Below are 27,119 nucleotides of genomic sequence, written 5' to 3'. Positions count from 1 at the left end.
GAATCTACAGCAAAATGGTTGCCCCCACGGCATACCATGCGGTCTCCCGGACCTACTGTGGGAAGGGGAGAAAACCTGCTGAGGGGGCCCTGGTATATCCAAGAGGCCAGGGGAACGGAGGGATGCCGCAGGGTTTGACTATTCCATGGAGGGGGCCCACCTACACTCCGAGACTCCCAGAGAGTTGGGGTGACCGTTTTACTCACCACACCATGGAATCAGATGGGCGCCACTCCAGACAGACTATCTCCCTCCCACCCAGGATGGGGGTGCTGTCAGTCGAGGGTACGCTGCAACTAAGGGCATTCCAGGTCGATCGCGTCCCAGCGAGATGGTCCACTTGCAGGCTTGTCCCCTGCCATTGGGGCTCTGGCGTGGTAAGGCCTAGTGTTGGACTATAACCTGCTCACGTACGCTGGCCAGGCTTGGAGACCTTAAGGATCCAGATTATCCAGTCTGGAACACAGCCGGCTGTTGCTTGTAGTTCTCTAGGAACTCTAACAAGTAAATAAAAAAATACATATAACAAAAGTTTCCCTATTAAATAACTAAGACCGAAGTCCCAGCAGGGAACTAGGTCCTACTCCTAAACTAGGCAGAAACAAACTGATGGCTGTAGCAGAGTGTGTGGGGTTATGCCTGCAGGGACAGCCCCATAGGCATGGTAAAGCTGTCCTACTCCTAAAGGGGGCTGCATAACCCAATGGTCAAGAAGATATGGAGCTGTGTCTGTCAATGAACGAAAGAGAAATGATAATTTTTCTAAATTTTTCTAATGCTTTTTTTTTTTACATACTTTGACTAGAGCGGTAATCAGGATTTTGTTTTCTGGAGCACTCAAAACCCGGTGTCAATTAAACTTTGACAATAAAACGTGGAATTGGATTGGTTTCTAAGCAGAGTTGCACTCTCCAGTTTGAGTAAGTCAACCCCTATGATTGCTTATAACAGTGGTGATCACCTAGGGGGCACGTGAGGTGCAATCCTGTGAGGATGACATATGATATCCACCCAGGATGGACGAGCTCCACTCAGCTGTCATTTGACTATAGGCTAGCAGGAAGCAGTTAACCTTTAAAACAGGAACTTCAGCTGTGTATGCAAAAGTAAAGGTTAATAGCTACAATTACCGTAGCTTCTGACTTTTACAAAACAGGTGCCTACCTGGCCATGGAGTCCAGAGCGGTCTTTGTACATCCTGATATCAATAGAGATGTCTTTAGGCTCAAACTGCAATCTTGGATTTGGAAGTTGGCACAGTTATCTCCCCACTGCACATGTGCAAGATTGGAGGACACTATCCTGAAGCCACCTGGGATGTGTCATGTATCCCAAAAGACTGTGAGCAAGAGTAACAGGGGGAAGAAGGGAGTGCAGACCGAGCAGACATCATCCTCGTCTAGGCGAAGAAATGGGAAGAGGGAGCAGGTACCTTATGTACTCCGGTTTCTATCAAGAATTGCAGAGTATCTCGGGAATAGAAGAGAGGGTGGACTGTGTCCCGTACTATACTACAAGATATGGAAATTACAGGTAATTCAAAAATGTTCTTATCTTAAATCGCACAGTATAGGACACAGGCTGAGTATTCACAGACCCAGGGATATCCCAAAGAAATGATTGAGAAGGGTGGTCAAAAACTAGGCAAACAAGAACTGTGCCAACAGGCCCAATAACAAGAGTCAAGAGACCCAACTTAAGAATGTTCCTGCAAGAACCTTGCATCCAAAGGTTGCATCCACAGACGACCACCTGGTAAAAGGTATAAACGGAAGACCAGGTGGCGGTCTTACAAAGCTGGGCTACAGAGGCCAAGTGCCAGAATGTCCAGGAAACTCCCATCAACCTGTTGGAGTGGGTGCATAAAAGTGCAATCAGGAGATGTGCCCATAAAGAGTGCAAAAGCCTGGAGATGAACCTGTCCACGTACAGGGATCCCCACTTCGCACACATCATTTGGAAGACCTCCGGGTGTAGGGACCATTCCCCCTGGTCCAGGGTCTGGCGGCTCAGATAGTCGGCCTGCCAATTCTCCACACCCGGAATATGAACTGCTGAAATTGCCGAGACATGAGTCTCGGCCCAAGACAGAATGTCAATCACTTCCCGGGCCGCCCGGGCACTCCTGGTGCCCCCTTGGTGCTTGATGTAAGCCCCCGCGGTAGCATTGTCCGTCTGTACCCAAACAGGACAGCCCCGAAGTCGATCCGACCACTGGAAGAGACAGAGTTTGATCGCTGTCAATTCCAATGTTGATCGGAAGGGAGGATTCCTCCCCGACCAAGTGCCCTGGGCAGACAGATTGCCCAGGACTCCACCCCAGCCCGACAGGCTGGCATCCGTGGTAATCACCATCCACAGCAACGGACGGAAGGATTTTCCTTCTGACACAGCCGGGGACTGAAGCCACCACAGAAGATCCATTCTGGTCCGGCGACTCAATGATACACTCAGATCCAAGGACTGAGGTAGTCTGTCCCACCTGGCCAGGATCTCCGCTTGAAGAGACCGTGTGTGAAACTGAGCAAAGGGTATCGCCTCAAAGGCCGATACCATCAACCCTAGGGTCCTGAGTGACGAGGATGGCTTGTCCCAGAGGGACCTGATCTCGTCCTGCAAGGTCCGGAGCTTGTACTCCGGCAAGAACACCTTTGAGCAGAATCCAGAACCATTCCCAGATAGGGAAGACGAACCGAAGGAGACAAGGTCGACTTCTGTACGTTGATGGTCCATCCGAACTCCTGGAGCGTCTGTACCGTAGTGGACAGATCGCGCAGTAGGTCCTGGCTGGCACTCGATCTTAAGAGGACATCGTCGAGATATCCCAAGACCACAATGCCCTGAGCCCTTAGCAGGCCCAGAACAGGCGCCAACACTTTGGTAAAGACTTGGAGCCGAAGCGAGACCGCAAGGTAACGCCACAAACTGATAGTGGACCTCCGCTATTGCGAATCGAAGGTACCTCTGGTGACCCTCGAAAATGGGGATGTGTAGGTATGCATCCCTCAGGTCTATAGAGGCCAGAAATTCCCCTGGACTCAGGGAGGCCACCACCGAGCGGAGGGATTCCATATGGAAATTTCGAACGCGAACGTTGCGGTTCAGCGCTTTCAAGTCCAGAATAGGACGCACCTTGCCCTCCTTTCTGGGCACAGTGAACAGATTGGAATAAAACCCCTGAAACCTGTCCCGATGGGGCACCGGGACAATCACCCCCTGGGCAAGGAGGTCCTGCACCGCTTGATGCAGGTCCTGCAGGCGCCCTGGGGTCAAATGAAGATTTGAGGGAAAAAATCTGTCTGCCGGCCGGGAAAGGAATTCGATCTTGTACCCTGATCGAATGATTTCCTGAACCCACCTGTCCGGAATTCGGAGCAGCCAAGGTTGGAAGAAACCGTGCAAACATCCCCCCACCCCTGAAATGGGTGAGGGCGCCCCTTCAGGCAGAGGCGGATTGACCCGCCGCACCGGCATTGCCCGACTTCTGCTTGCCCGCCCAGGGCTTCTTCTGGCTACCTTGGCCCTTGAAGGGCTTGCCCGTGGTTTGATTCCTAAAGGCACGAAAGGACCCCTGATTGGGTCGAGAGGCGGAACCCCGCTTGCCACGAAAGGACTTGTTCTTCGGGTTCTGGGGCAGCATGGTGCTCTTGCCCCCCGTGACGCCTTTTACCAAGGTATCCAACGCCTCGCGGAAAAGGCGAGAACCAGCATAGGGAAAATCAGCAACTGTGATGTCTGGTCAGCCGACCAGCTCTTCAGACAGATCAGTCGACTGTTAAGCACCGCAACACTAGATAGGCGTGCTACCAAAGGGGTCTCATTTAAGGTCGCATCGCACAAATACATGACTCCTTGAAGAATTTGATTCACCATAGCCAGAGTGGCAGGTGGAGCAGAATCAGACGCGAGGTTGCGTCTAAGCACCTTAGTCCAATCAGCCACCGCCTGAGCCACCAGAACAGACGCGAAAACAGGTTTGAGCAAGGAACCCGCCACCGTGTAGGAATGGCGGGCAAGAGACTCCAACCTCCTATCCGTGGGATCCCAGAACACCGGGGTCTCCTCAGTAGGAATCAAGGTAGCTTTGTTTAACACGGCCACAGTGTGATCCACCTGTGGAGGCACACACCATCGCGATTCCGTAGCCGGCGCAAAGGGATAAAGCAACTTAAACCGACTAGGTACCATGAATGGACGTTTTAAAGTGCGCCACAGTTCATTCACAGTGTAATGAAACTCAGCGGGGCAGGGAAAAACCTGCGCCGACTTGCGGGTCCTGTGTGTACCAAAAGAGGACACAATGCCCGGAGGACTGGGCTCATCCTCCAAGTGTAGTGTTTCTTTCACAGAAGAAATCAACTCATCCATGGTCGCGCGTTCTTCAGGCGACCCCGGGGGAGAATCATAAACCCCCTCCACCTCCCCCTCAGACCCCACAGGGTCCAGAGATGAGCGAGACCCTAAAAAGGGCACGCCCGCCGCAGCAGCCACATCACCATCTGAATCAGAGGAGATAGATAATCTGGGCCTTTTCCTAGCAGCACGTTCAGCCATCAGCACCTCCATTTTGGACACTAAAGACGCCACTACGGTGGCCAAATCAGGTATAACAGGGGCCACAGCAGGACTGGGGTCCCCCACCAGGGCTGGGGGGAATTTTCTGTCCTGAGATTCCATTGCCCAAGTTAGAAAAAAACAGCGCAATAAAAGGTACTGGCCCTTTAAAATCGTTGCGGAGTGCGCAGCCCACCGCTATATGTACAGTGACCAAAGACCCCCAAAAGGAGAAGAAACTGAGCCAGGAAGGACAAAACAGAGTTATGGAAGAGACAGTCTGCAGAGCCCCCACAGAGTGCTATCACATCGATCGCTGCTTCACAGGAAAAGGAAGTGAGGTCATCAGAGGCTTAACTATAAGCTGCAAGACCCAGGGAAAGTGGCTACTCATAGAACAGAATGGGAGGCTTTGGCAAGATGGCCGCCGAACATGTGCTCGGAACGATCGTTCTGCCACCCACAAGATGGCGCCGGATGGTGCCAAAACAGCATGCAGATAAGCCCATAGTGAAGCCAGACATGCTTGCCCATACTAAAAATGGCGGACCGCGCGGTTTTCACCCGCTGCGGCCGCCGCACACGCAGTCTGCACCCCTAAAATCACCAAAGTAACACAGGGGAAGGGGCCCCAAAAACACACAGCACCGCAGCGCATGTACAAGCAACCCCCACAGGGATCGCATCAGGGAGCCCCACACAGGCACAGACATGGGGAACACACAGCAACACAGGACTGCCACCCCAGACAGAGGCCCCACACAGAAGTACTTACCTGTACCAGAGGGCGTGGGGTGCCTCTATGAACGGAAAGCCGCTGTCCTCATCTGACAGGGAATGCCGTTAGCCAAGCAAAGGACACTGCAGCACCGCAGATGTGTCCAATGAGGTAGCCACCTCACACGCTGCATCCCTGCTGCAAGCAGGGATGGGTCGTTCATAATGCCAGGACGAACACATGGCCGAACGCTCGATGGCAGGCTGGGGATCCCTCTGACCCTCTGCCCTGGAGAACCAGGGTGGTCAGTCCGATTCCCAGCTCCGTAGAATCCATCTTCATCCGAAGATCCGACTAAACTAAGCTGACAAAATAAACAGCTAGTAAAGCAAAGAAAAAACTGACATTTTAAAACTAAAAATCAAAAGAAAAGATTAGAAGGCTGAGACTGAAAGCCCCAGCACAGGGAAGCCTGACTAATCCTGATGCTAGGCAGAGACAAACTGAGTTGGGAGGGATCACTGCAGGGGGGTATTGACCAGTGGGACAGCCCCCATGGGTGTGTCTATGCTAAATGCTTTGTTCTTTTGACTATGACTTATGCCTAGCTACTCCTGCGGAGCGGAAGTCAATACCCAATAGTGATGACTTAGAGGTGACGGCGACTGTCGGAGGACGTAAGAGAAACTGGATTTTTAACTTACCGTAAAATCCTTTTCTCTTAAAGTGGAGTTCCACCCTATTTTTATACTTACCTCCATCTTCTCGCTCCGGGTCACCTGAAAAAGAAATGGATAATCGCATATTTTTTTTTTTTTTACTTACCTCGTAGCGAAGAAAATATACTTACCTTACTTCCTTCTTCCTCCTTCCTCGGCCGCGGCCCGTCGTCACTTCCTGGCTCTGCAATGATTCCTGGGAGCTGGACGTCATAGCTCCCAGGAATCATTGCGCCTGCACCGGCCCCGACGTCAGTTCCGGGTCGCGCGCGTCATCCCCTTCTAAACAGCTTCTGGGCATGCCCAGAAGCTGTGGAGGGATGACGCGCGCGACCTGGAAGTGACGTCGGGGCCGGCGCAGAGCATCGTGGGAGCAAAGAAGGCGGAAGAAGACGCCGAAGAGGACGCGCTGGCTTCAAGCTGCCCACATCTGAGATGGCAGCGCTGGACAAGACGTTTGCAAGGTAAGTATTTGTCCTAACAGGTAAGTGCAACCCGGGACAGATCAGAGGCTAGCCATTGTGGAATGCACTAGCCCTGACTGTCCCGGGGGTATTAAAAAAAAAAAAAAAAAAAAAATCCAGGGTGGAACTCCGCTTTAAGTTCATTGACGGACGTAGTTCTCTCTGATCCCTATTAGTAGGGTTATACTGCCCCCTACAGGAGTAGAACACTAGGCAGAATAAAGTTCTGGCTAAGTCTATGGGCAGTCCCGGAGGGTACACCCTATCTCTTCCTGCATAGGATGTCAGTTTTGTATCAAAGCAGTGTCAGAAAGTAATACCAACCCAACTCAAAAAAGAGGGGCGGGTACTGCGTCCGTCAATGAACTTAAGAGAAAATGATTTTACGGTAAGTCAAAAATCCAGTTTTCTCTATCGTTTATTGACGGACGCAGTTCTCTCTGATCCATATCAGTAGGGATGTCCCAAAGCAGTGCCATAAAATGAGGGGTGGGAACAGCAGAAAAGAACAATTCCCCAAGGCTAAACATAGCCAACCAGGCAACATAGGACTCAGCAGAACAAAAGAGGAGGCCCACCTGAAACAAACAGTAAACACCCTCAAGGAAGGCCAAAAGCCATCCAGAGAGCAGCCAGCAAAAAAATTTGCGGCCAAAAGAGGCACCTGCAGATGCCAGCACATTAACCTTATAAAATGTGGCAAAGGTGTGAACAGACAACCGGGTAGCCGTCTTGCAACCTGGAGCACAGATGCCAGTATGGCAAAAAAGCCCAGGAGCACTAGGCACCCAAGTAGAACACGCCGAAACAGGGAAAGGCAGGACCTGACCCTTGATTAAATAAGCCTGCACCACCGTCTGTCTAAGCCATCTGGGAACAGTGGCCGCAGACACAGGCAGTCCCGTTCATTTGCCATCCATAAGTACAGAGAGCGAGCCTGACTTATGAAAAGACTCAGTAGTTGCCATGTACACCTTGAATGCCCGAACTCTATCCAGAGAATGCAATGCACATTCCGCAGGATGTAAGGTCTTAGGACACAAAATGGTATCAAGTGAACACTAGAAAACACTCTCGGAGGGGAGGGCGGATCCGGACGAAGTACTGCTTGTCTCAATTAACCAACATATAGGGAGAACGACAGGACAATGTCACCAGTGCCGACACCCTGCACACAGAGTGAAAGCAACCAGAAGGCCACCTTCTGTAAAAGGTAGGCAGGGAACACCCTTGAATACTTGCAAAAGGAGGTTCTGGAAGAACCGACTGCACCATCAAGGGCCCCAGTTGGCGACGGAGGTCACATCGGAGATGCCAAGTATCGCACCCCCTGGAAGAAGTAACGCACCAGGGAACAGGCCACCACGGCCTTTGGAAAAAAATTGCCAAAGCCGAAAACCTGACCCCTGACAGTACTCAAGGCAAACTTGTGAGCAACTCCTTGTTGAAGGAAGCCAAGATCCGGACAACCGAGTAAGAGCGAGGGGGAACCCAAAGAGACTCACACCACGCAATATACGACTTCCTCGTATGAAGAAAAAATCATCCTAGAAGTCGCTTCCCACGCTTTAAGCAGGGTGGGAATAACCGAAGCAGACAATCCCCTGTCCTTCAGCACCTGGCTTCCAATAAATCCTCCCTGAGAGGAAGCCTCCAAGAAGCGTCGGCGGCAAACCTGACTACGACGGCGTACAAGCTCGGCGAGGCCAGACCGGAGCCACGAGAATGACCAGAATCCCTTCCACCTCAATCCTGCAAAGAATTCTTGGCAGCAACTAGAGAGGAGGGAAGGCAGACAGCAGCTGATACTGACCTTGGCCCATCCGTGAGCACTCTCACACGACCACGCCGGCGTCAGCCTTGCACAGGCAACCATGCTAAACTTCTCTGCATCGTTCATGTTGAACTTAGCGAATGTTCTGCCGATGACAACCCATGGTGCCACCATTGCATCCTCCAGAGGGTCCTGGGAGCGGGCCAAAAACTTCTGCACTATTCAGTAGATGCGACAACAGGTTCACGTCTGGAGTGCCCCAACAAAGAAACAAATGCTGTAAAACTTCCAGATATAGCAATCATTCCCCTGCATTCAAAGCCTGTCGACTTAGGCCTGACAATTTTTCACACTTGGAAAGGGAACAGCGGAGAGAGCTGGAATAAGGCGTTTCGCCGAACGAAGAATGCCTGTCACTTCCAAAGCTGCAAGGACACCCATGGTGCCATGATGCCCCCTTGGTGAATGACATAAGCCACGGTTGTGGCGTAGTAGATTGAATGTGCACTGGACAGCTGTAGGTGCCCGATCCAGTGAACTAGGCAAAGCCGGATCTCTCTCAGTTCCAGGACATTGATCGGTAACCTGGATCCTCCAGGGACTATACTCCCGAAGATGAGAACTTGCCGAGGACTCCTCCCAATCCGGACAGGCTTGGAACCACGGTGACAATCGTCCAGTAAAAAGGGGAAGAAGGATTCCAGATCAAAACTCCCTGGTCACCCGGCTCAGCCGGATCCAAATGACCAGAGAGTCAGATTCTAGTCCCATTCAAGAAGGATTGCCTTCAGGGGGATCCAGAAGAGGGATTGAGCGAAAAGGACCATCTCGAAAGATGACACCACCAGTCCCAGCACTTGCATGCAGATCCGAAGGGACAGCCATGTGCTGGACAGTAACAGTTGAACCGCAGTCTGAAGTTCCAAGAGTTCTTTCCCCGGAAGAGGAAACCCCCTGACTGAGGACCTAACAGTCCAAAGTCAGGCCCAGACAGTCCAGTCTAACGGAAAGGTACCAGGGATTACTTCTGAAGGCTCAGAACCCACCTGGACTCCTCCAGAGTTCTCATTGTGACTTCCAAATTCGTTTGTCAGCACCGTAGGGAACTCCACACAGAGAAGCGGATCGGCCAGGTGACCCGGACCAATGCGCCTTGCTGCCGCAACAGCGCCAGGACTGGAGCCAACACGTCTGTGAAGACCCGAGTAGCAGAAGCGAGACCAAGGAGTAACGCCACAAACCGATAGAGATCCTTCCCCACGGAATAAACGAAGAACCCGTTGGTGTCCTAAACACAACGGGATGTGAATGTAGGCATCTTGATGTCTATGGAGGCCAGGAATCCCCCTGATGTAGGGAAGCCACCATCATGCGAACCGATACCGCCTTGAAGATTTGATCCACACGGAATCATCAAAAGGGCCAGAAGGTCCAGCTCGTTGAACCAGAGCCTGAACTGCCCCACAGAGCCCCTGCAAGCAAACGGGGACAGCCGTAAATTGGAAGAGAAAAACCTCACCAGAAAAAATGGATCGAAACTCGATCTTGCAACTGAACTGCATGAACTCCTGAACCCAGCTGCCTGGGATCCGGGCCAGCCGTAGGTCCGAGACCGGCAAGGACGACCCCCCACCCCACAGATGGGTGAGGACGCACCTGTCTGCAGGTCTGGAAAATACCGATCTCTTGTTCGCTAGACTAGGGTCGTTTGGAACCATCCGAGGAAGTCTCGAAGGACTTCGCCACATCGACTGTCCCAGAGGGACGAAGAAACTGTTGTGAGCTGAAAGGGAGGGACCCTGTCCGCGACGAAGGCCCTTACCCTTGTTAGCCTGTGGAAGAAAAGCACTCTTCTGAGTTGCCAGCATTCTCTGGTTGCAGCATAGCCTTTACTTTGTAAACGACCTTTTGGTGAATCCTTCCCAGCATTTCTGTTCGATAATACTTCTCACTCTTCAGTGTGTAGCTTGACTCAAGTATGGACATCAACCGCTTAAATCCTGAGTCAGACACCATCGTAAATGGCTGGTTATCAGTGACAATCCTGTCTGTGATTACACTGTCCAGCAGTTGGGATCTTCCATCTGAATCTAGACAGTGACACATGTTTTGCATATCTGTTATTGTTGCCTGGGATATTGGAGGAGGTATTTCAAAATCACATTGATATTCATTTTTTTTTTCTGTGCTGCATGATATAAATCAATATGATGAACTCTTAGATGGGCCCAAAGATTTGATGACGTATTTTTGTTTTTTACAGTTACTGATCCCATGCTTATGTTGTTTGTACATGTGTTGCACACTGCTGCTTTTCCTGGAGAAGGATGAGACGAGAAATAGTCCCAGACCACACTTTTACTTTTTCTCTCCTCATCCACCTCCATTTCAATTTGAAAGAAACAAAAAAGATTACAAAAATGGCTTGCTGAAGTTGCTGGCAATGCTGGCACAATGTTGTGGGTTGGTGGCTGACGCATGGCAGTGTGGGTGGCTTGCTTGTTGTCACCCTGTTGTGGGTCGGTGGCTGACGCCTGGCAGTGTGGGTGGCTTGCTTGCTGGCACCCTATTGTGGGGTGGCTGGCTGCTGTCACCCTGTTGTGGGTCGGTGGCTGACGCCTGGCAGTGTGGGTGGCTTGCTGAGTTGCTGGCACCCTTGTGGCTCGGTGGCTGACGCAGGGCAGTTTGGGTGGGTGGGTGGCTGGCATTCTGTTGTGGGTTGGTGGCTGACGCCTGGCAGTGTGGGTTGCTTCCTGGCACCTTGTTGTGGGTTGGTGGCTGATGCCTGGCAGTTAGGGTGGCTTGCTTGCTGTCACCCTGTTGTAGGTCGGTGGTTGACGCCTGGCAGTGTGGGTGGCTTGCTTGCTGGCACCCTGTTGTGGGTTGGTGGCTGACGCCTGGCAGTGTGGGTGGCTTGCTTGCTGGCATCCTGTTGTGGGGTGGCTGGCTACTGTCACCCTGTTGTGAGTCGGTGGCTGACGCCTGGCAGTGTGGGTGGCTTGCTGAGTTGCTGGCACCCTTGTGGGTCGGTGGCTGAAGCCTGGCAGTTTGGGTGGGTGGCTGGCACCCTGTTGTGGGTCGGTGGCTGATACCTGGCAGTGTGGGTTGCTTGCTGGCACCTTGTTGTGGGTTGGTGGCTGATGCCTGGCAGTGTGGGTGGCTTGCTTGCTGTCACCCTGTTGTGGGTCGGTGGCTGACGCCTGGCAGTGTGGGTGGCTTGCTTGCTGGCACCCTGTTGTGGGTTGGTGGCTGACGCCTGGCAGTGTGGGTGGCTTGCTTGCTGGCACCCTGTTGTGGGTTGGTGGCTCACGCCTGGCAGTGTGGGTGGCTTGCTTGCTGGCATCCTGTTGTGGGGTGGCTGGCTACTGTCACCCTGTTGTGAGTCGGTGGCTGACGCCTGGCAGTGTGGGTGGCTTGCTGAACAGCTGGCACCCTTGTGGGTCGGTGGCTGACACCTGGCGGTTTGGGTGGCTGGCACCCTGTTGTGGGTTGGTGGCTGATGCCTGGCAGTGTGGGTTGCTTGCTGGCACCCTGTTGTGGGTTGGTGGCTGACGCCTGGCAGTGTGGGTGGCTTGCTTGCTGTCACCCTGTTGTGGGTGGCTGGCTTGCAGGAACACTGTGGTTGTTGGCTGGCTCGGAGTCACCCTGTAGTGGGTGGCTGGCTTGCTGGAACACTGTGGTGGGTGGCTGGCTTGGTGTCACCCTATTGTGGGTGGCTGGTTTGCTGGAACACTGTGGTGGGTGGGTGGCTGGCTTGGTGTCACCCTGTGATGGGTGGCTGGCTTGCAGGAACACTGTGGTGGGTGTCTGGCTTGGTGTCACCCTGTGGTGAGTGGCTGACTTGCAGGAACACTGTGGTGGGTGGGTGGCTGGCTTGGTGTCACCCTGTTGTGGGTGGCTGGCTTGCAGGAACATTGTGGTGGGTGGCTGGCCTGGTGTCACCCTGTTGTGGGTGGCTGGCTTGTTGGAACACTGTGGTGGGTGGCTGGCTTGGTGTCACCCTGTTGTGGGTGGCTAGCTGGCTTGGTGTCAACCTGTTGTGGGTGGCTGGCTTGCAGGAACACTGTGGTGGGTGGCTGGCTTGCTGGAACACTGTGGTGGGTGGCTGGCTTGGTGTCACCCTGTTGTGGGTGACTGGCTGGCTTGGTGTCACCCTGTTGTGGATGGCTGGCTTGCTGGAAAACTGTGGTGGGTGGCTGGCTTGGGGTCTCCCTGTTGTGTGGGTGCCTGGCTTGGTGTCACTCACTCACCCTGGCCTGTTGTGGGTGGCTGGCTTGCTGGAAAACGGTGTGGTCACTGGTCACGGTGGCGGGTGGCTGGCTTGTGGCTGGATGCTGTCCGGCTGTCACCCTGTTCTGTTGTGGGTCGGATGACTGGCGGCTGGCACCCTGTAGTGAGTGGCTGAGGTCAGGGCTTGTGGGTGGATGGCTGGCACAGTGACCGGACTGGACTGTAGCTGGCTGCACACGAGGCTGTGGGAGGCGGTCTTAAGGCAGAGAACGTGTGCAGCGCACAGTGAAATGACGTCACGTATGGGCCGCGCAGGCATGGGAGACGGTGCTAGAAGTCAGAACGTGTGCGCGCAACATACGCAAAGACATCACGAAAATATCAGCAATATCGGTAAATCCATAGGCCAATTCCGATATATCGGGGAAAGTGCATATCGGCCCTCGATATATCGGTGTTGCCGATAATCGGTCGATCTCTAGAACAGTCCACTGTACCAGAGACTCCTCAAAAGGGTAACATCTAGCAGCCGCTTAGACACCCCAGGGGAACGTCTCAGACGGTCCCATCCTACATGAGCATGCTAGCAAAATAATCTGCTTCGGATGGCATGTGAGTGCCAGATGCTACCTGCGCCCTAGGCGCAGCCGCCGCTGCGACCTCCAAAATGCAGGGTGTCACACACTGAAACAACCAATGCATCCACCAGCGCCTGATCGTGCGCGGCAGCGGAGGTAGGAATTTCATCCTCATCATCCAAGGAGACAGGGCGCGAGGTACCAGACCTGGCAGGGAGGCCCACGCCTGCGGCAGCTGAGTCGGACTCAGAATCCGAGACATCAGATGAGGCAGGGGTAGGTGGGGAAACGTTTCAGCGCACCTCCCACCTTCACCCGGGCCCAAATGATTCCCGAACCGCGGAAAATGCATTGATGGACAGTGGAGATCCGGAAAGCTCTCCGGCCTTCGTGAGAGGGTCAGGTGGGGACACATGTCCTGCAGGGTCCATACGGAACCTGAAGAACCTACCAGCAAAAAAATCAAATTTTTTTTTTTTTTTAAAGATGCAGCCCCACAGTGCTGACCCCAGAGGTCAGGAACACGCTAATTAACCCCCCCAAAGAGAGAGAGAGACTACCCTCAGCAACTCACTGTCCCCAGATAGCAATCAGATTCACTCACCCCATAGGAGGGTCCCAGCTGTAGCTCAGAGAAAGGAGTGAGCCAGGAATCCGGCTCACTCAACAGGATAGATGGAAACCCAGGAGTGTGAGGGTCCGACCATCCCAGGGAGGAAGGCCGTGACCACCCAAAATCTGTCAGGGAGGGGAGGGGGGGGGGAACCTTTACTCACCATACCAGGAACACAGGCGGGCACCATCTCCTGACAGGACCCCACGCCACCGGGTGGGGGGGCTGTCGGCAAAATAGGAACGTTGAGACATCAGCCTAGACCCTGTCATATGCGCCCTGGCGAGACGTTTAACTCGCAAGGCCAGTCCCCGTCCAGTGGGACTATGTCGCGGCCGACCCAGCGCAGAGCTAAGGCCTGCACGCGCTCGCTGGCCAGACTGGGGTGACCACTGGATATAGGGATCCAGCCCGTCACCCAGCCTGGCATAGTTGCTTGAAGATCTCACTGTTATGCCAGGACCAAAGATCCCAGCAAAGAACTAGGTCCTTACTCCTGACTAGGCAGATTAAAACTGACATCCTATGCAGGAAGAGAGAGGGTGTACCCTCCAGGACTGCCCATAGGCGTAGCCATAACTTTTTTCTGCCTAGTTGTCCTACTCCTGTAGTGGGCAGTATAACCCTAATGATATAGATCAGAGAGAACTGTGTCCATCAATGAACGATAGAGAAAATATGTCTTTGTCAGGTAAGCTGCTTGTTACATGCCTAAATAGAACTTGAGTCGGGTGCAGAGACTGGCATTAAAATTGTCCTGCATTGGTGTAAGGGAGGCATGCTTTCAGCAGAGAAAATGTTTGCCTGAGTTTTTGCCCTGGCTTCCTCCATAGCTACAGATGAGGGTATTTTTCCTTGAGAGGTACTTATGGGTGGGTGGAAGCACCTGAGTATGGTAAAAAGGCTCTAGGTGAAACTGGCGTTAAAATGTGCAACTTGTGGTGTGATGCAACTCCTGGTCATCCACCTGAGACAAAGCTCTAAGTGGCTAAGTTTTAGCGCCAAGTTTGAAAAGTTTACAATGTACCGTGAATTAATAATCCCCATGTTATGGGCAGAGATACAAAGTGATCATGTCTTACTTGACCCTGATGCTGGGCCCTAAATAAATTCCAAGCTTCACGCATCACGGTGAGCATACCCCCTGAAGGGTCTGGGTGTCATAGGGATGGCCAACTGCCCTGGACTTGTATAGAACTCTGCGGAAGACTACATGCATTGCACATAGTAGGGGAGGCAGAGGCTGTTTGTCTATTTCAAACTGTGGCCATGGTAGCCATTGAAAGTCTGTAAAACCCGCACAGCTGCTTCTGCCCATTTTGTGAATATACACTGCTTTTAATAAACTGCATGGTGATTCCTAAATGACAGAGAGCACTCGATTTCTTTCTTTCTGACTTATATATGGATCGTTTTCCTTGGGGAACTGCTTTATCTGACCTGCTGGTGAAACAGGGGTCAGATAGTAAGGAGAGAGGCTCATCCATAAGGGTGGTGGAGAAGCACAGAGCACTTTATGGATTTTTGCACTGGAGTATCACAAACTGAGATTTTATGGACTATTTTTTGCACATTATTGTAATATTTTTCATGGTATTTAATAATATCTTTATTGCTAGAACCTTCAATTTTTTTGCACTTTATGGACTATTTCTTCACTTTATTAATATTTGATGCAATTATTTTAGATGCGATTAATATTTGATGCCATTTTTGTTGAATTATTAGCACTTTTTGCTGTTTTTTCTGGCGCATCACTATTTGATATTTATTCATTATGTCTATGTGAAGTGGTTTACACATACAGTGTTGGCAGCCGGATATTTATACAGTATACACTTCATACCTATTTGTTTTTAGATTGCGCTGATTGATATTTGTTTCCAGATTTTGAATGTCCCTGAGGAATTCCCTTAATTTGCAGGGTTTTCCTCTCACTTCCTGTTTGGCTAAGGGACAGGAAGTGAAGGGAAAGCTCTGCAATGGGACAGCAAGTGAAGGGAAAGCTCTGCAATGGGACAGGGGTTATAACCTTCCCTTACTCTATCCAAATTGATGAAAGCGTTTTGTCTATAGTTCTACTTTAACTTTAGAAGATTGTATAATCACATTTTAAAATGTGTGATCAATTCTATTAGACTCTCATTAACTGCCTATTGCCCATCCACCTCCAAATTCAAATTGAAAGTAATTGATATAGGGGCATTCAAGGAATGGGTACAGACTTGGGATTCAGAAAAGAACAGGAGCCATATTAGCAGGTACAATACCAATCTTGATTATGACTGACCAATTTGGGCAGCTTGTTGACGGCTCGAAGATAATCTTTGTCCAGGATGCAGTTGCCAAGAGAGTTTCCAAAACACCTAGAACCAAAATTGAAAGGGGATAATAACTAGTTTTTAAAGAGATAACCTTTTATAAAGCAGTGACCAAAAAAAAAAAAACATTTAGATGAATTCAGATATGAAAAAAATGTATGTGGTTTACCCTGGCACAGGTGTTCCATAGAAAACAAAAATAAGGCTTCTAAAATGAAAGGACCAGCTGTGATAATGGCTGCTGGGATCCTAAAATTCATCAAGCTATGGGTTAAAGCTGGCTACATTTCACATGTACTCAACAGGAACCAGCCGAATTAGGGTACATGTCTACCCATCTCTTTTCAACAGAACCTAGTGGTTAGACTGCCTTCTGTTGAACAGTCCTGCTGGAAAACCAGCATTCGATCAACACATAAATCCAATAGAAATAAATACCTGACAGGGGTTTTAGCACTTTCTTTTGCTATCCAAAACATTAAAGTATATAATGTGATCTGCCATTGCAAACAGCTTTCTAAAATTTCTGTTCCCAGGCTTCACTAATTTCCAATTCAATGGCCTTGAACATGCCCGCAGTCAGCCGAGTCATAATTTCTGATATTTGGACATGGTAAATGTGATAGCACACAAATAACATTTTCAGAAAGAAAGTAGCAGAATAGGCACACCCCTCACATCATGTTTTCTTTAAAATATCTGCATATCATATGTACTGATGTATATAAGCACGCTAAACATTGCTTAGATAGCGCAGTAAAACAGAACAGCTGGTAAATTCAGAAGTGTGGCTTAAGCACACAACTCAGGTGTCTCTCTTACTTGAGCGCTCTCTTTAATCCATCAGTGACAGCCTCCTTGCGAGCCTTTTCCAAGGATAAAGCCTTAGATTTCAGTCCCTCGCTAACACCGTAGCCAACATCTTCATGGTACGAGCCATCCTGGTTGGGGTATAGAGAAGAAAAATGTGAAAACTTTTGTGAGACAATATAGCAAATGTACTAAAATCAAAGCAATCCAACACTATGGTTCCTATATGTACTGTACTAGAGATAAAGGGGGTGGAGATGCGACTCTGGCTGTGGTTACATCCAACAGGCTTGTGTGGTCCCTACACTAAATGCAAAACGAGTATGGAGGGCAGGGGAGACTAACCATAGAGTGTAATTTTACTTTCTCAATGCTATCACATGGGGTTTTGTTAACAATAAACAATAAAAACTGGATTTTTGGCTACTCATTGTAAAATCCCTTTCTCTGAGTTAATTGATGTACACAGCTCTTCAATCCTTGACCACAGGGCTATAGCACCACCTACAGGAGTAGGACACTAGGGAGAAAAAGTACTGTTTGGTGCTGTATCTGTAAAACCCAGAAAAATTAGATTTTTGACTTATCGTAAAATCCATTTTTCTGATGTTCATCATTGGACGCAACTGCAGATCTTCATAACCATTGGATTATACTGCCCCCTACAAGAGTAGAACACTAGGCAGAAAAAAGGTCTAGCTATGCCCATAGGTGGTCCCTGTGGTTATACTCCCTCTCTCTGCTATAGGCACTCAGTTTAGTTACAAGCAGTGTCAGAAGAATTACAACTCCATAAAGGGGTGGGTGCTGTGTCCGCCAATGAACATCAGAGAAATGGATTTTACGGTAAGTAAAAAAATCCCATTTTGTCTTTTGTTCATTGACAGACACAGCTACAGATCTTCATTACCGTTGGGACGTCCCAAAGTATTGTTAAACATGAGGGGTGGGAATAGCAAAAAAAATTTCCCAAGGCTAAACAGTAGCCAACCAGGAAACAGGAGCTCAACCAAAAGAACTGGAGCCCACCTGAAAAAAACAATACACCCTCAAAGAGGATCTGGTGCTCTCAACAGCAGCCTGCAAAACCTTGCGACCAAAAGAAGCATCCGCAGATGCCAACACATTCACTTTATAAAACTTTGTGAAAGTGTGCACCGACAACCAGGTGGCCGCCTTGCAAACCTGAGTCACTGACGCCTGATGACGGAAAGCCCAAGAGGCACTAAGTGTGCACCTTAACAGGGAAAGGAGGAACCTGACCCTTGATGGAATAGGCCTGAATCACTGTTCGTCTGATCCATCTAGAAATTGTCGCAGAGGAAGCGGACAAGCCTTTACGAAGTTCATCCGTGAGCACAAAGAGTCTGACATTCTGAAAGACTCAGTGGCTGCCAGGTACACCCTAATTGCCTGGACCACAACCAAGGCATGCAAGGCAATTTCCTTCGGATGTTTAGGCCTTGGACACAGGGAAGGCAACACAATGTCTTCATTCAAATGAAAATCAGAGACAACCTTTGGAAGGAACGACGGACAGGGGCGAAGAACCACCTTATCTCTGTGAATCACCAGGTATGGTAAACGACAGGATAATGCAGCCAGTTCCAACACCCTGCGCGCATAGGTGATAGCCACCAAAAAGGCCACATACTGGGACAGCGTAAGCAGGAGAATCTCCCAAAGATTCTCGAAGGGGGGTCCCAAGGCAGCAATGGAGCCCACACTTGAGGAACCAAATGTCGGACACCCTAAAGAAAGGTACGCACCAGGGAGTGTGTGGCCAAGGGTCATTGGAAGAAGACTAACAAAGCCGACAGCTGGCCCTTGATGGTACTCAAGGCAAATTTCTGTTCAACCCCCCTAGTTGAAGGAAGGTCAAGATCCGAGCCACCTAGAAAGAGCGACTATGAACCCCAAGAGAGACCCACACCACACAATGTACATCTTCCACGTACGATGGTAGATCCTCCTCAAAGTAGATTTCCTAGTTTTTAACCATGTAGAAATCACCGACACAGACAAACCTTTATCCTTCAGCAACTGGCGTTCAACAGCAAACAAGTCAAAGCCAGCGATTGTAAAGCAGGATGGAAGATCAGTCCTTGGGACAGCTGATTCTCCCTAAGAGGAAGCTTCCAAGGAACATCATCAACTAGCCGCACCTGATTGGCGTACCAAGCACGGCAAGGCCAGTCTGGAGCCACTAAGTTGACCTGAATCCCTTGTGCTTCAATCCTGCGTATAATTCTTGGCAGAAGCTTGAGAGGAGGGAAGGCAAAAATCAGATGATACTGACCCAATGGGGCCACCAGTGCGTCTGTGGCATCCGCCAGAGGATCCCTTGACCGAGCCACAAAACTCTGCACCTTTCTGTTGAGCCGAGGTGCCAACAGATCTACCTCGGGTTTCCCCAACACAAAAACAACTGATGAAACACATTTGGATGAAGGGATTACTCCCCTTGGTCCAACTCCTGCTGACTGAGGTAATCCGCCTGCCAGTTGTGGATGGCGGAGAGGGCTGGAACGAACCATTATGCCCACCTTAGCATGCCGGCTACCTCCAGAGCCACCAGGACACTTTTTGTGCCCCCTTGGTGATTGACATAAGCCACGACCATGGCAATGTTTAATTGAATGCGTGCTGGACTACCCTGAAGACAATCTGTCCAATGACCCAGACACAGTCTGATTGCTCATAGTTCCAAGACATTGATCGGTAGTCTGGACTCTTTCAGTGTCCAGATCCCCTGAGCAGAATGCTTGCTGAGGACGCCTCCCCAGCTGGACGGGCTGGCATCCATGGTGACCACTGTCGAATACAAGAGGAGGAAGGATTTGTCCAGCCGGAGCGCCGGAGAATGAAGCCACCATAAAAGGGACTCCTTTGTTCCTTGACTCAGCCGGATCTGATTGTCCAGAGACTGCGGAGTCTTGTCCCATTTGGTCAGAATTTCCCTTTGCAGGTACCTCGTATGGAACTGTGCAAACAATTCCCTTTGACGCAGGGATGCCACCACCGTGCGAATGGACTCCATTCTGAACTTCTGCACCCGCAGAAAAAGCAGTTCAGTGCCTTGAGGTCCAGGATTGGACGCACTTTGCCTTCCTTCCTGGGACCTGTAAACAGGTTTGAGTAAAAACCCTGAAAACGTTCCGAAGTCAGAACCGGGACAATCACCCCTTGATGTAAAAGGTCTTGCACTGCTGCAAACAGACCCTGTAGGTGGTCCAGGGACAGGCGCAAGTTGGAAGAAAAGAACCTTGCCGGGGGACAAGAGCGAAATTCGATCTTGTAGCCGGACCGAATGATTTTGTGGACCCACTTGTCTTGCACCAGGAAAGCCCACAGGTCCAGAAACCAGCGAAGCCCTCCAGCCACCCCCAATACAGGTGAGGGTGCACCTTCATACTGATGGAAGCCTTGTCCATGGGTCTGAAGAAGCCTGTTCTCAGCTTGCCAGACCAGGTTCATTTGGATCCTCCTAAGGAGGCCTTATAAGGCGTTGAGCCCGTTTCAGATGACCCTGAGGGACGAAAAATCTTCTTATGAGCCAAAAAGGAAGGCCCACGTCTACGACGAGGTTCCTTGCCTTTAGTAGCCTGTGGAAGAAAGGTTCTCTTCCCCCATGTGTGACCTTTTATGATGTCATCCAGGGTAGCTCAAAACAGGTGATCTCCTTGAAAGGGAAGATCACTCAAGGCCTTTTTAGAAGTCTAGTCCACAGACCAGCATTTGAGCCAAAACACACACTGAAGGACCACTGCCAAGACAGGGAGCCGAGACACTAGGGGAGCCGCATCCAAAGAGGTATCACAGATAAACTGCAGCCAATGGTCCCCCAGCTCAGCAAAGGCAGAGGGGAGCTCTTCTCCCTCCAGGTCACGGCATAAAAGCCTAGCCCACTTGGTCAGAGTCTGCGACACCAGGGTAATGGTGAATACCGGCCTCAGTGCCGAACCAGCCAGTGTGTACATATTGCAGGCCAAAGCCTCCGCTTTCCTGTCAGCCAGAACCTTAAAGGCCGGGGACTCTTCAACCGGAATCATGGTTGCCTTGTTCAACCTGGAGACCGGAGGGTCCACCACCGGTGGAACAGCCAACTTCTTAACCAGTTCTGGACCGGAAGGATTTACCCCCTGAATAACCAGGCCATTTTTTGCGATTCGGCACTGCGTTAATTTAACGGGAAATTGCACGGTCGTGCGACACTGTACCGAAATAAAATTTATGTCCATTTTTTTCCCCACAAATAGAGCTTTCTTTTGGTGGTATTTGATCAACTCTGATTTTTATTTATTGCGCTATAAACAAAAAAGGAGCGACAATTCTGGAAAAAAAACAACATTTTCCACATTCTGCTATAGAACATTCCCAAAAAAAAAAAATTTAAAAATCAAGATTTTTCATCCTTTTAGGCCAATTTGTATTCTGCTACATATTTTTGGTATTAAAAAAAAAAAAGAAAAATCGCAATAAGCATATATTGATTGGCTTGCGCAAAAGTTATCACATCTACAAACTAGTTGAAATATTTATGTCTTTTTTTTTTTTACCTAGTAATGGCCGCGATCTGCGATTTTTATCGGGACTGCGACATTACGGCGGACAGATCGGACCCTTAACTGACATTTTTGGGGGGACCAGTGACATTACTACAGTAATCAGTGCTAAAAATATGCACTGTTACTGTAATAATGACATTGGCAGGGAATGGGTTAACACAGTGGTGATCAAAGGGTTAAATGTGTGCCTAGGGGAGTGTTTTCTAACTGTGGGGGGGATTGGCTTGTGAAATGACCACAGAGATCTGTGATCCTATATACAAGGATCACAGGCGTTCTGTTTTCATTTCAGAGGGAAGAACGTTCAGCTGTGTTTACAACAGCTGACGCAACGAGGAGCGATCGCGGGTGCCCGGGGGCGCGCGCTCGCCTCCCAAAACCCAACGTAGTTCTACCTCGTTTCACACAGCTGAGCCAGCCTGCCGCAGTAAATCCACAGCGGGCGGTTGGCAAGTGGTAAGAGAAGGGATTCCTCATAGAGGTAACGCCTAGAAAACCGCTTAGGGACCCCATGGGAACGCTTTGGTAGTCCCTACTCCTTAGCAAAAATTCTATCACAAGAGGCGGGAAAACACCTTTGCCGCTCTGGACGGCTTGTGAGTGGCAAAGGGAACCTACGCCTCCATTTTCAAGGTCTCACACACAGATACAATCAGTGCTTCCACCAGTGCCTTTTCGTGCGTGGTTGCAGACATGGAGGAATCCATCCTCACTATCTGAGATTTTGGGCGCATGTTCGCAGACCCAGCAGGGTGACCCACGTCCGCGGCAGCCGAATCAGATTCAGGATCTGATGAGACAGATGAGGCAGGGGAAGGCAGGAGGCACTTTTTGATAGTCTATCGCCCGAAGACCACCTCCGCCTGAGACACAAAGGACTCCAGGACCGCCGTCAGTGCATCGATGGATGGTTGGGACCCGGAGGGCCCTGCAGCCTCAGAGAGGGGATCAGGTGGGGAGATGTGCTCCAAAGACTCCATGAGTCGCCAGGGGGACCCCATAAAAAGTGTAAAACACTGCAAATGATGACCCCCACCAAGCTGGCAGCACCACCCAGTCGCCAGGCACAAGCCCCAAGCCACCCTCAACAGAGAGGGAGAGAACCCCCACCAGAATCACCACCCAGTAGAAACAGGCACCTGCAGCCACCAGGATAATCTGCACTCCATGTGCAGCGATCAGGAAGTGAAAGGATCCAGGAGTCAGCATTAGGGGATGAGGAGGGGCTCCCACCACAAAAATCGCCCCCCACAGGGCTCCACTGCCATGGCTGCTGCTATTTTCAATGGCAAACCAACGCAAAATGGCCGATGTGTATAGAAACACACAGGCTACAAAACAAAATGGCGTCACCACCAGGCTTACAGGGACCCAGGAGGGATGGAGGGCCCTGGCCAGTGGGGCTAAGCCGCGGCCGGCCAGACTGGGGTAACACTTGGTCCTTACTCTTGACTAGGCAGAAAAAGAAGTGCCTATAACAGAGAGAAGCAGTATACCCCCTGGGACTACCCATGGGTGTAGCCAGAGTTTTTTTTCTGCCTAGTTTGCTACTCCTGTAGGGGGCAGTAAAACCCAAAAGTTATGAAGATCTGAAGCTTTGTCTGTCAATGAATGAAATAAATATGGTATTTAGAGAGAGTAGCAAAAGAAAAAATCGAATTTTCCCTTATGTTTAATTACTGACACAGCTCTCCTGTTTTTTACCATTGGTATATCCCAAAGTAGTGCCTCAATGTGTACGGGGCAAATCAAAAAGATTGGGCAACTAGGGAAACATGCCAAACACCCAAACAATCAGTCCCCCCCCTGATGGAAATTCCATACTAACTTCGGAAGAGAGGAGGGAACCCTCTTACCCCTGTGTAAGACCACAGAGGAATCACATACAAGATAAGGCTAGCCCTGACACCCACCATGCAGAATTGAAGACAACCAAAAAGAAAACTCCCTGAGACAGCATAAGTAGGGGAATATCCTGAATACTCTCAAAAGGAGGCTTTCGGGGGACTGAAAGAACCAATTTCAGGTCCCCCAGCGGTAACAGGAAGCACACAGAAGGCACCACCTGGCCAACCACTTGGATGAAGGTACAAATCAAAGTAGAGTGTGGTCAAGGGTCATAGAAAGATCACAGGGAGAAAACCTGGCCCTAACGGTACTCAAGGCAGCTTTTGTTCCAACGCTCCCTTCAAAAAGTCCAAAATCCGACACCTAGAATCTCGCACCAGGTGATGTAAGCCTTCCAAGTGCAATAATACATTTCCCAAGAAGTAGACCTGCACGCCTTAACATAGTCGGGATTACCGAACCTGGTAACCCCCGATTATGAGAACTTGGCTGTTAAAGCCAGAAATGTATAAGGTAGGACTTTAAATACCCCTCCAGGAAACACGCAGATACATTCATATATAGAAACATACAACATTTTATTTCGGACAATAGGATGTCTAAAAACCCATATCAAATGTCATAATAATACCAACAAACATTGTCCAATGCAAATATGCATGGTTATTGGCTGAAAGAGAGAGCTTAGGTTGACGCGTTTTGCGGAAAACACTGCTTCCTCAGGACCTCCTCTCTCTCAAATAAGTGCACATGACCAAATAAATATATTCTAAAGACAAAGGAAACATATGTATGAGTTACAAATCATCAAGAAATATAATTTGTTTATAATAATCATTAAGTTAGAAAGGTACAGGATATCTATCCCCGAAGAGAAGCTTGTGGTGGAGAGGAAAGGAGAACAATATACAGGTATATAAATATTCTACTTTTTTCCAGAATGATTTCATGCATGTATAATATATATTTTTCAGCTGCCGATACAGAGATATGATAGTGGGAAACCATGTGGTGTTGGTAAAGGTCTCGCCGGCCAATGGGAGAGTGATCATCCCCAGAGTAAAGGTCTATAGAGGATGTAAAAAATATATAATAAATAAAGGAGAATATGATGAGAGCTGGCTGATAGATTAAAAATTTTAAATTGTGTTAAAGGGTGAGAGAGTAGGGATGCACCGAATGTTCGGCAACCGAAATTATTCGGCCGAAAATAGCAAAAAAAGCACTTTCGGTGTTCACCCGAATAAGTAAAAAGGCCGAATAAATTTGTGCCGAACAATGACGTTTTTAATGACGCGGATGGTGGGTCGGTAAGCCCAGATTGCGGGTCCCCAACCGGCGACCCGCCATCCCCGAGCATCACTGTAAACATAGCCGGAGGCACTACAGGAAGCAGAGCGGATGCTTCCTGTATAGCCGCTTAGCGCCGGCTTCTGTCACAGGCGGAGTGATACCAAATGTACTCCGCCTCCGCCTGTGACAGGGCACAGGAGCCATACAGCAAACATCGACTCTGCAGATGGGAGGGAGGGAGGGAGGTAAGGAGAGACATGAGAGGACAGAGACACGAGAGGACAAGAGAGAGAGACACGAGAGGACAAGAGAGAGAGACACGAGAGGACAAGAGAGAGAGTGAGAGGACAAGAGAGAGAGTGAGAGGACAAGAGAGAGGACAAGAGAGAGAGACATGAGAGGACAAGAGAGAGAGAGAGAGAGACATGAGAGGACAAGAGAGAGACATGAGAGGACAAGAGAGGACAAGAGAGAGAGAAAGAGACATGAGAGGACAAGAGAGAGAGACATGAGAGGACAAGAGAGAGAGAGAGAGACGTGAGAGGACAAGAGAGAGAGAGAGAGTGAGAGGACAAGAGAGAAAGAGAGAGTGAGAGGACAAGAGAGAGAGAGAGTGAGAGGACAAGCAAGAGAGAGAGACATGAGAGGACAAGAGAGAGAGAGAGAGAGGACAAGAGAGAGAGAGTGAGAGGACAAGAGAGAGAGAGAGAGAGAGAGAGAGAGGACAAGAGAGAGAGAGACATGAGAGGACAAGAGAGAGAGAGACATGAGAGGACAAGAGAGAGAGAGAGACATGAGAGGACAAGAGAGAGAGAGAGACATGGGAGGACAAGAGAGAGAGAGAGAGACATGAGAGGACAAGAGAGACATGAGAGGACAAGAGAGAGAGAGAGAGGACAAGAGAGAGAGGACAAGAGAGAGAGAGAGAGAGAGACATGAGAGGACAAGAGAGAGAGAGAGAGACATGAGAGGACGAGAGAGAGAGAGAGAGAGAGAGACCTGAGAGGACAAGAGAGATAGAGAGAGAGACATGAGAGGACAAGAGAGAGAGTGAGAGGACAAGAGAGAGAGACATGAGAGGACAAGAGAGAGAGAGACATGAGAGGACAAGAGAGAGAGAGTGAGAGGACAAGAGAGAGAGAGGACAAGAGAGAGAGAGACATGAGAGGACAAGAGAGAGAGAGAGTGAGAGGACAAGAGAGAGTGAGAGGACGAGAGAGAGAGAGAGAGAGACATGAGAGGACAAGAGAGAGAGAGAGAGAGACATGAGAGGACAAGATAGAGAGTGAGAGGACAAGAGAGAGAGACACGAGAGGACAAGAGAGAGGACAAAAAATTGGCAAAATAAATGGAAAAAATGCGAAACACCGCGTTCGGTATTCGGCCTTCGGCCAAGCATTTCATTATTATTCGGCTTCGGCCAAGAATTTCATTTCGGTGCATCCCTATGAGAGAGGTTTGTAAATGAGGGTGTATAATGACGCAATGAAGTACAATGATGGTTTAACAGGTGTGGATAGGTAAGCTTGAGATATAAGACCTGACAGGTGAAAAACGAACAGGTTTGTGAGCACCTGTTTGTAAGGTTATATGTGAGTGAAAAACAAAAACAGAACTGTGAAATAAACTCAATAACATAGATAAATCAATAAGTAAAGGGTGAGCAAGTGTCATAGAAGAAAGAAATAGAATGGTGGTAAAAAAGGCTAAATGTAAAATAATCTAAGAGTGACTCCTTTCCATAAATGATAGCATGGCAAATGCTGCAGTGAGAAATGCTTACCTGTGTGTGGAAGAACACTTGAGCAACCACTAAATGTGATAGTAAGAGAGGCGTCCAAACCTGCCTGTATGTATATATATATATATTTATTCCCCACCTGGGGAGGTGATCACCTCTGGAGGCCACCCATAGCAGTCAGGCTGGGACCAATACAATGGTCCCAGGCTAGGCTCGATAGCAGTGGGATGGCTCCTGATGGAAATGGGGTAAGGTATGCCCTGGAAAAAGGGTTGATGGGGACATGAGTCCCCGTGTATGCTGGGCAGGGGTGAGTGCAGGGAATGACGTGGATAAAACCGCATTATCCCGGTGTGTGCCGGAAGTTACAACTCGAGGGACATCACTTCCGGTGGGTAAAGCGTTCCAAAGTGTAACGCAAACCGGAAGCGACAATCCAAATCGCAGCTGCAACAAGTCTAGACTCCACAAACAATGGTAGTTGGGAAATGATGGAAAAAATCCCCACAGGCTGGCTAGAGAACCCTACCATATGGATAATAGAAATGTAAGGTAAAGGATAATAGAAATAAAAAATAGGACTGAAAAAACAATATTTTTAGATTCAATAAATAGGTGTATCCATTTGCTATATATTATCGTTCTCTTCTACTCAACCACCTCAGCTAAGTGGTGTACATTGACAGACGCAGCTCCATATAATTCTTGAGCATTGGGACGTCCCAAAGCAGTATTTGCATGAGGGGGTAGAAAAAACGCAGAAAAAGAACGTAATTCCCAACAAGGCTAAAACTTTAGCCAACCAGAGAATATAGAGTTCAACCAGGAGCTCATCTGGACAAACAGACGACCAATTTGCTGCCTTGCAAACTTATATCACTGACGCCT

General features: G+C 49.6%; 1 protein-coding gene across 1 annotated transcript in view; it reads right to left on the bottom strand.

Moving 5' to 3' along the window:
- The window catches only part of RAD52 (RAD52 homolog, DNA repair protein), a 343,169-nt gene that overhangs the window by 134,375 nt on the left and 181,675 nt on the right, over window positions 1-27,119 (bottom strand). Inside the window, exons 5-6 of the mRNA XM_082255747.1 lie at window positions 16,794-16,912; window positions 15,941-16,016 (exon numbers count right to left, since the gene is read on the bottom strand). Of these exons, the coding sequence (XP_082111873.1) occupies window positions 15,941-16,016; window positions 16,794-16,912 (195 nt within the window). The remainder of the gene's footprint in view (window positions 1-15,940; window positions 16,017-16,793; window positions 16,913-27,119) is intronic.

The sequence above is a fragment of the Pelophylax lessonae genome (genome assembly GCF_965119305.1).
Source record: "Pelophylax lessonae genome assembly, chromosome: 4".
NCBI lineage: Eukaryota > Metazoa > Chordata > Amphibia > Anura > Ranidae > Pelophylax > Pelophylax lessonae.
The sequence above is the reverse complement of the archived record's forward strand: the minus strand, read 5'-3'. Positions and strand labels throughout refer to the sequence as shown.